Raw genomic sequence first — 9336 nt, forward strand, 5'->3', positions numbered from 1 at the left:
GCCCAGCCCGCTCCCAGGGTGCAGCGCGGCCCCAGGAGGCAGGAGGTGACAGCGCCTGCGCGGATGGCGTCCCCCCCACGTGCCGGGAGCGTAGCCGGTGATTGGCGCGGCCGCGGCCCTGGCCCCGCGGGACGGCCCGGCCGGACATGGGCGAAGGGGAGGCGGATTCGGTACCGGCGGCAGAGAAGAAAGGGGTGGAGGAGGAGGAGGATGATTTCGGCTACCGGCTCTTCCCGGACCGGAATAAGAAGCCGCAGAGCTTCCTGGTCCGCAGCCTCTTCACCTTCCACAATAAATGCCAGCTGATGCTGAGGTTGACCCTGGAAACGAGTAAGCGCTTCCCCCGCGGAGCCCGGGCCGTGACCTTGTGCGGGTCCCGGGGAGAGCCCTGCCCTCCTGCCGCAGCACCCCTGGACTGGGCCCGAGCAGGTGGCGGGTGCTGCTTTAGGAACGCGCTGATTTTGGTTAAGACAAAATACGATTTCGAAAGTGCTGAGAGAGTTTTTTGGTTTGTTTGTTTTTGTTTGTTTTTTTTGTTTGTTTTGTTTTGTTTTTTCTTATACGAAGGTTCTCCTTTACTTCTTTTTGTTTTATCCTGAGAAATTAAGATAATTTTTCAATTTCTGTGCATTCGTGCCCTTTTCGCAGTTTGGTGTGGACTGTGAGTGTTAACAACAAATGATGGTCACTATAGACTGCTTTATTTATGTTTATTAGTAATAAAATGATGTCAGGATTGACTGGATTTCTGAACAGCTTTTACTCTGTATCCCGGGCTACATCTAAAGGACTGTGGCCGACAGGTGAAGGGAGGTCATTCTCCCCCTCTATTCCTCTCTCCTGGCACCCCACCTGTAGCACTGCATCCAGCTCTAGTGCCCCAGCATAAGAAAAACACAGAGTTGTGGGAGTGAGCCTGGAGCTGGGCCATCAAGTTGGTAAAGGGGCTGGAGCACCTCCCCTACAGAGACAGGCTGAGAAAGTTGGGGCTGCTCAGCCTGGAGAAGAGAAGGCTGCATGGAAACCTCAGAGCCACGTTCCCGTGTCTGAGGGGCCTACATGGAAGCCAGGGACTCCTCATCAGGAACTGCAGCGATGGGACAAGGCGTAATGGGGTCAAGCTGCAGAAGGGGGAATTTAGGCTAGATATACAGAAGAAATTTTTTACTGTGAGGGTGGTGAGGCACTGGGACAATTTCCCAAAGAAGTTGTGGTTGCACCATCCCTGGGAGTGTTCCAAGGCCCAGTTAGGTGGGGCTCTGAGGAACCTGGTTGAGTGGAAGGTGTCCCTACCCAAGGCTGGGGGATTGGGACTGGATCATCTCTAAGGTCCCTTCCAGCTCAAACCATTCTGTGATTCTGTATCACGCAGTCTGATTTGTTACAGGTACCAGTTGCATTGCAATTGGATTAAATACTGCAAAGTATAAATTTGTATGTAGAGAGCTTTTCTTGTTTGTTTTTTTCCTTAACTGTCTTTATATTTTGTTTGAAGATGATTTTCAAAACTTTTGTCTGGAGAAATTGATTGCAGCTGTGTTTTTCTAGATCCATATGCTCGACTTCTCCTTGAGGCTCTGAAGCAATCTGGTTGGTATGTAAACTGATTTGTTTTGTGCTATGTAGAAACATCACTGTGGTAAGTAGCGACTGAAATTTTTCAAATTCTTTCCTGTGACTTTGTTTGTTTGGGCCTTTCAGCACTGTCTTCAATGACCGGCACTTCTCTTGTGAGAACTGTGATGGCTGTGTCGGTGGAGGTTTTGATGCTGCCACATCTCAGGTAGGTGCTGGACCTAGTCCCCTTTCAAAAGACTGGAGGTGCTTTTTTTTTTTAGTATTTTGTTGCTACGATTAAATCTACCAATACTGATACCTGAGTTAATAATGAAAACAAGATAAATGAAAGGTGTTCCATGGCATTGGAATTAGTACACTTCAGTACGATAAGGCTGTTAATGCTGAAAAACACCAATTCAAAGACTCTAAATGCTGTCAGTGTTGTGTGCTGTATCTCTGAGAAGTGAGGGAGGTGTTGAAACTTAGTGAAAAGACCACCTGTATCTCTTCTTCTGCAGATTGTTCTGTGTCAGAATAACATTCGCCGGCAATCCCATATGAACCGTGTGGTCACACATGAATTGATTCATGCATTTGATCACTGCCGCGCACATGTTGACTGGTTTAAAAATGTCAAACATTTAGCATGTTCAGAGGTAAGTCAAAATGCTTATAATGTTGTCATTTGAGTAATTATTGCTGGTTATTAGGGTTGCTTTGTGTTATATGTTGTGTTACATTAACGGGATTAAAACAAATTATTTGTATTTTGTCCTTTCCATCAGGTCAACCTAAATAATTTTGTTCAGAAAACAAATACTTAGTTTTCACAAATATTAGTGAGTTAATGTCACACTAATTAGAATGTGATCACTGTGAGTGTAAGAAGTGGTTATTGACAACTGAGAGAGTAGTTAGAAGTGAAAACACATTCGCATGTTAATCAAATGCTTATAGAATTTCTTTTATCCTGTGCAGGTTTTGGTATGTTGGGTAGTTATTACAGTAACCTTGCTTTTGTTTAGGTTTTTTTGATTAACAACCAATTTGTCTTTTCCTGTAATATTAATTTTTTGAGTAATTGCTAGTACACTGTAGCTATGAATCCATCACCATTAGATGGGGTTCTGAGCAACCTGATCTAGTGGAAGGTGTTGCTGCCCACGGCAGAGACATTAGAACTAGATGATCTGTAAAAGGTCCCTTTCAAATCAAGCCATTCTATGATGCTGTGGTTTCAGAGGACATTTGAGTTTTAAAGGCCTTAATAATGCTTTAGGAGGTGAAATTAAGTGGAGCACAGGCTGGGAAGGATTCCTCTTGTGTATGTGACACAGGTGTTGTGTGTATGAATCTGCATGCTTTTATTTGATTTCTGATGTAGTCCATATCATTTGGTCACAGAAAAGCTTATCCCAGGCTCAGCTTCACTCCTTCATTTCTGATTCTTCTAACTCCTTCCTTGCCAAGTGGCACAGGCATCCAGGGAATGTGAGCTGTGGTCAGTTTGTAACAGTCTCTGCTGCTCTTTCATCCTTGCTCTCTTTCCTGGTCCACCTTGAGGTCCTTCCCACAGGATACAGTCCTTTGTGAGCTGCTTCAGCACGAGTCTTTCCCATGGGCTGCTCTTCTTCGAGACCTGCCCCAACTTGAGTTCTTTCCATAGCATACAGTCTTTCAGGAATGGACTGCTCCAGCATTAGTCTCCCAAGACCCACAGTTGCTGACAGAAAACCTGCTCCTACATGGACTCTCTATGGGCTGATGCTTTTCTTCAGGGCATGTTTGTCTCGTCTCATGATGTCTTCCTTGGACTGCAGTGTGGATATCTGCTCTACTGTATCCCTTCACGGATTGCAGGGAGATGACCTCTGTCTCCATGATCTTCTCCACAGGTGGCCAAGGAATCTCTTCTGACGCCTGCAAGCGTCTCCTCCCTGTCCTTCCTCACTGTCTTGGTGTCTGTGGGGCTCACATTTTCATTACTCCTCTGTCTCACAGCTATCCTCTAGTTATTTTTTATCCTTTCTTGAATGTGTCATCACAGAGATTCAACCAGCACTACTAACAGTGCGTCATTTCAAAACAAGTTAAAACAGTCTCTGTCTGACATAGGGACAGCCACTTCTCCAGTCTCACAGATGCCACCCTGGCAGGCCCCTCACTGCCTACCCTTTGCCATGTAAACTCAATACAATAATTCTGGATTGTCATCTACTTTATTTTTTTTTGTCCAAGCATTTACACGGTGCTGAATATAAATAATACTTGATATAAATCAAGATTGTGCATGTTCTTGCTCTTACCAGAATTATTTGTTCACTTCAGGTCTTTTGATTACTTAATTATATGGTATATACATTTTTTGTTGGCAGCTTTCTCATTTTTTTTCCTATTTTTCCACACATTTATTTGCATTCTGATACTTAATTATAGGAAATCGGGATTTATTTGCATTTCCTAACAGACTGTGTAGGGTATAGAGTATTTAGCACACAAAAGAAATTGTAGTGTATAGGACAACGCATGCTAAAACATGCATGCTCGTTTGAATGTGGATTCTAGCAAAACAGATGGGTTACTGCTCTTGTGGTATTGCATCTGTAGTCTGAAAGATATCTGACTTATTTCCTGACTCTGGTAGCAGATTCTCATATAGATTGGGGAGAATATTACTTTCCATGTTCTTTGAGCAGATCATGTATTTACATACACACATATAATGTCTACTGCTCATTTATTTAATCTTTAGGGATATGTGAGATGTATTTCCTGGAGACACTTGAAGGTTGTAGTTCACTGCGGCTGAGATGGCTATAAAGGGTATGTGTAACAGGTACTTAAGTTAAAGTGGCCTCAGGAATATCCTCTACCAGCAGTCACCAGAACTGTACTAAAGAAAAGCATTTGTTACAACTTTTTTTGACTTTATATTTTCATGTGTTTCTCTCATCTTGTGGCTTTTTATTTTTCTCAATAGATTCGAGCTGCTAATCTCAGTGGAGACTGTACTTTGATGAATGAAATAGCCAGATTTAAATTTGGACTGAAAGGGCACCATCAGGTAAAGACTGTGGATGTTAAAATCTAGTAATTTGTTATGAGCCATCTTTACCTACTTAATCTTAGCCTTCTGAATTTTCATAGCTGAAAACTTTAGAAAAAGAAATAGATGCCATGGACTTGCTGTTTCCTCTTAACTAACCCTTAAAGATGGATGTTAGGTTTTTTCCCCCACTTCCCCACCTTGTTATTTTTATTGAAGTGAAATCCCTGAATATTTAGTCATGTTTTAAAGCATTACCACTGGCAGTGGTTGGCTAATAAAACCAAACAAAAAGCAGGGCTTTCAGGAAATGTAGTGGAAATACCTTATCCACTATAAATGGATGACGCTCTTTTAAAAAGCCTTTGAAAACTGGAAGGAGCAAAATTAGAAGATTTCAAAATAATCACGTGTTAAGTCTTGTAGGAATTAATTTTTGTAAATTTTTGTAATTTTTACAAAATTAATTAATTTTGTAAATTTCATTGTAAAAGATGAAGTCTACAGATTGAGACCCAATGGTTGCTCAGGTTATAGTGGCAGTTAGCTTGTAGATGATGTTTACATACTTTTTATCTTTTGGTAAACAAACTGTGTAAGAAGGTTACCATAAAGAGAGATATCAAGATGAGGGCCAATAGAGAAGTCTTTCCTTTGTTTTACAGCATTTCAGTTTTTAAAGAACCTAACTGGTATTCATGCCTGTCTGTTTCTTTCTGACCTTTTTTTTTTTTTTTTATGTCCAGGTCAAGTTTTATAGATAATTAATACCTACAACATCCCAAGTTTTGTTTAATTCCTGTTCTAAGGAATGCCTTTTAATTGTTTCATGGTTTATGTGTACATGGAAAACTAAAGCACATAGTTTACACAGGATGGAACTAAAATGTATTTTAATGCTTACTACAGGCACTGTTTGGCTCTTCTTTCATACAAATTATTGCATGTACAATAAAAGTTAATTTGGAAAAAACTATACTAATAATGATAATTTTTCTTTTTCTATTTTTTTTTCACTTTAGACTTGTGTACGAGACAGAGCAATTCGTTCCATTCTGGCTGTTAGAAAAGTTAGCAAAGAAATGGCAGAAAAAGCTGTGGATGAAGTTTTTGATGCCTGCTTCAATGATCTGGAACCTTTTGGAAGAATCCCACACAACAAAGCAGATGCAAAACGTGCTTACAGAGACTTTCAGAACAGAGATCGCTATAGTGCTAATTTGTAAAGGTGGGGGGCGGAACCACATGAGAAATTACCTTAATACCTGATTGTTCAGTAACGTCTGGAGTTATAGTCTGTGCCCACAGTGCTGATGGAAAGGACAAATCTATCAAATGTCTTAATTAATTTTCTAGACATTTTTCATGAGCCAGCTTCCATGGAAGTAAATGGGGTAAATGAACAAGACTAAAAACAGTGTTTCCTCACCACGTTATTCCAGAAAGATTATGTAGTATGCCAAATGACTTGTCAAATACAATTCAATGTGCTTTTAATGTTTTCACTCTGATTGACTAGGATTTGGTTTCTGAAAATTTTGTTGTCACTGAATAAATCTTTTCATAAAAACTTTACATTTTAAGTATCTTTGATACACAGTCATGAACTTGAATCTTCATCACTCTGTTTTAAAAATGGATACCTGAACTACAGCTCTGTACTCTAGATTTAATAACTATAGCTAAACCCAAAATTTAATAACTGCCACATTTGCTTTTGAGCACCTCCTGAAATTCTTGGGTGGTCTAACATTTCCAGTGGTGGGAAAGCTTTTGTGACTTGAGTCCTTTATGCCCTGAATTGCTGCTCATGTCCTGATTGTCTCTGGTACTGGAGGGCTGGATATGATGATCAGTGTTGCCTTCTCCTGTTCTGTGTCCCTGTAAGTTTTGTGACAGCAGGACTGTCTATGAAGCTTTTTCAGGCAATACATAACTGAAATTTGGTTGTGGTGGGGCAGCAGACTGGTGAGACTTGAACTGGAGTGAGGCACTGAACTACTCAGGTAGGAAAATGTCAGCCCATGCACCAATTGCGAGTGCCTGACATGGTACAGCTGAAAGGGGGAGGTACTCCCAAGTACCTCCAGGTTTTGGCAGCCTTTGACTGGGCCCTTGTTTGCAGACTTGGGCTCCTGTAAACCACCTATTTATTTCACATGCCTACAGTCTTTTCAATCTGACCATCATTCTGTACTTGCCTTCTTGGAAGTATTCAGTCATGTGATAAGTCTCCAGCCCAGTGGTCCTGCTTCTAAGGTGCACTCAAGAACTAGATGCCCAAGGATGACAACTGTGTTGCCTTTTCCTTAGCAGCAAACAGAAGATTCAAACCTACGCACAGTCTTCACAAAAGACAAAGCAGAACACACATGAAGTGCCTGAGAGAGATGATCAAGCCTGAATTGCCCGAGTTCTGTTTGTGTTGGTTGTGTGTGTGTTGTATGTGTGGGTTGCATTTATATCCAGCTGTAGCATAATTCATACCTATAGGAATCATTACTTCTGGGGCTAAGCGTTAATGTAGATCCCTCAGAAAGTCATCCCCACTGTACTGGAGGAAGTTAGGTCTTGACTAAGATTCTTCAAACCTGTACTTTCAGTAGTTTTACTTCCCTGGGGTAATTCATCTGTGACTGACCTGATCGCATGGCTGAATTTCTGAAGAGAAAAAAATGGTTATAATAACCTACATGCCTATGGAGAAAGTTATACATGGAATTCTAGGCTTCCCATATTCCATGTAGTCGGTATAGACCTGCAGTTTCCAAAATCCCCTGAGGATCAAAGGTGTCTTGAAATCAGCGTAACAGTATGTATTAATACTCCCTTAACCTTTACTGTTCTTCAGGTCACCATTTCAGTCAGTATGAGGTATGATACTGGGTTTTTTTATACTTCCGACATACATTCTGGCAAATAATCCCTTCCTTTCATTATACCTTATTAACCAATGTTCTGCTGTAATGAATGTGTGTTTGCATTTATATTTTGACCAATATGTAGTTTGAATATATATATTTGTCTTCTATCTGGGATAAGCTTTATCAAGTCTACTTAGAAATGAAAAATATAGCTATAAAACCTAAAAAAGCAAGCATACAAGCTACTTCTTTTTTTCCTTTGGCATTTTTGATAGGTGAACATGATGAAAATCTTGGAAAGAAAGTATTCCAGAGATATCTACAAGAAATATTGCTAATAAAGAGGACATGAGCTATATATAGACATAATTATTAGCATATAAAAAACTACATAATTATTAACATATATATGCTTATGACTATGAAATAGTTGGAGACAGTTGGAGATGATGGGCATGGTAGTCACAAACTGTTTGATTTTGCAATTCTTGGAGAAGTAAGGAGAGGACTCAGCAGAACTGGTACCTTGGACTTCAGACATGATCTTGTTTTGGAATTTGGTTGGCAGGGTACCTTGGGAGACAGTCCTAAAGGGCAAAGGAGTCCAAGGCTGGACATTCTTCAGGAAGTAAATTGTCAAGGGGCTGAAGCAGGCCAGCCCGACTGATCAAAGGCTGGAACTCAAGGAAAAGAGAAGAGCTGGAAGAAGGAGGAGGAAGCTCAGGAGAGGACTACAAGGATGTCATGAGGTTTTGCAGCGAGCAAATTACAAGGGCCAAAGCCCAGCTAGCACTTAATCTGGCTGTTGCATAAAAGACAAAAAAAGTGTTCAATAAATACCTTTGTGCCACAAGGAGGGCTAAAAAGTTTGGATCCTTTATTGGATGGAAGGGGAAATGGTAAAAAAGAATGAGGAAAAGGCTGATGTAATCAATGCCTTCTTTGCCTCAGTCTTAAGTAGTAAGACCAGTTGTTCTCTGGGTACCCAGACCCCTGAGGTGGGAGACAGGGGCAGGGAGCAGCATGAAGCCCTTATAATCCAAGGGGAAATGGTCCGTGACCTGCTACACCACTTAGACACAGTCCCTGGGACTGTATGGGATCCAGCCATGGATACTGAGGGAGCAGGCACCGAACTATCTCCCACCATTTATCAGCAGTCATGGTCTAATGGGAAGGTCACAGTTGACTGGAGGTTAGCAAATGCGATGCCCAGTTGCAAGTAGGGTTGAAAGGATCCAGGGAACTAGAGCCTGTCAGCCTGGCTTTTGGGATCGGAAAGGTGACGAAGCAGATCATCTTAAGTGCAATCATGTGGCATACACACGATACTCCATTATCAGGCCCAGGCAGCATGATTTATGAAAGGCAGGTCCTCCTTGACCAAACTGATCTCCTGTGAAAAGGTGACCTGGTGGATGCAGTCTACATGGACTCTAGTAAAACCTTTGACACTGTCTCTCGCAACATTCTCCTGGAGAAACTGGCTGTTCTTGGCTTGGATAGGTGCACTGTTCAGTGGGTTAAAACTGGCTGGGTGGCTGAACCCAGTGGTTGTGAATAGTGCTACATCCAGCTGGCTGTGGGTCATTCATGATGTTCCCCAAGGTTCAGTACTGGAGCCAGTCCTGTGTAGTATCTTTATTGATGATCTAGATGAGGGGATGAAGCACACATTCAGCAGGTGACACCAAGCTGAGTGGGAGTGTTGATCTACTGGATGGTCAGAAAGCCCTGCAAAGGGATCTGGTCAGACTGGATTGATGGGTTGAGGTCAACAGTACAAGGTTCATCAAGGTGAAGAGCCAGGTCCTGCTCATGAGTCACAACAACCCTGTGCAGCACTACAGGCTGAGGGGACAGTGT

The 9336-nt window shown here is 41.8% G+C and overlaps 1 protein-coding gene across 1 annotated transcript; it reads left to right on the plus strand.

The window, feature by feature from the left end:
- Positions 1-26: 26 nt before the first annotated feature.
- ATP23 (ATP23 metallopeptidase and ATP synthase assembly factor homolog) lies at positions 27-6181 on the plus strand. Its single transcript, XM_062491959.1, has 6 exons — positions 27-330; positions 1549-1594; positions 1702-1783; positions 2079-2216; positions 4541-4624; positions 5629-6181. The coding sequence occupies exons 1-6, from the start codon at positions 147-149 to the stop codon at positions 5830-5832; spliced, it is 738 nt and encodes a 245-aa protein (XP_062347943.1). The 5' UTR covers positions 27-146; the 3' UTR covers positions 5833-6181.
- The last annotated feature ends 3155 nt before the right edge of the window (positions 6182-9336 follow it).

Source organism: Cinclus cinclus, chromosome 4 (genome assembly GCF_963662255.1).
Source record: "Cinclus cinclus chromosome 4, bCinCin1.1, whole genome shotgun sequence".
Lineage (NCBI taxonomy): Eukaryota > Metazoa > Chordata > Aves > Passeriformes > Cinclidae > Cinclus > Cinclus cinclus.

What these genes read in the sequence shown, in the direction of transcription:
- ATP23 (XM_062491959.1), top strand. Translation starts at nt 147, where the DNA reads ATGGGCGAAGGGGAGGCGGATTCGGTACCGGCGGCAGAGAAGAAAGGG. An exon ending in AACATTTAGCATGTTCAGAG is followed by an intron (nt 2,217 to 4,540) that starts GTAAGTCAAAAT and finishes TTTTCTCAATAG; the next exon opens with ATTCGAGCTGCTAATCTCAG. An exon ending in GACTGAAAGGGCACCATCAG is followed by an intron (nt 4,625 to 5,628) that starts GTAAAGACTGTG and finishes TTTTCACTTTAG; the next exon opens with ACTTGTGTACGAGACAGAGC.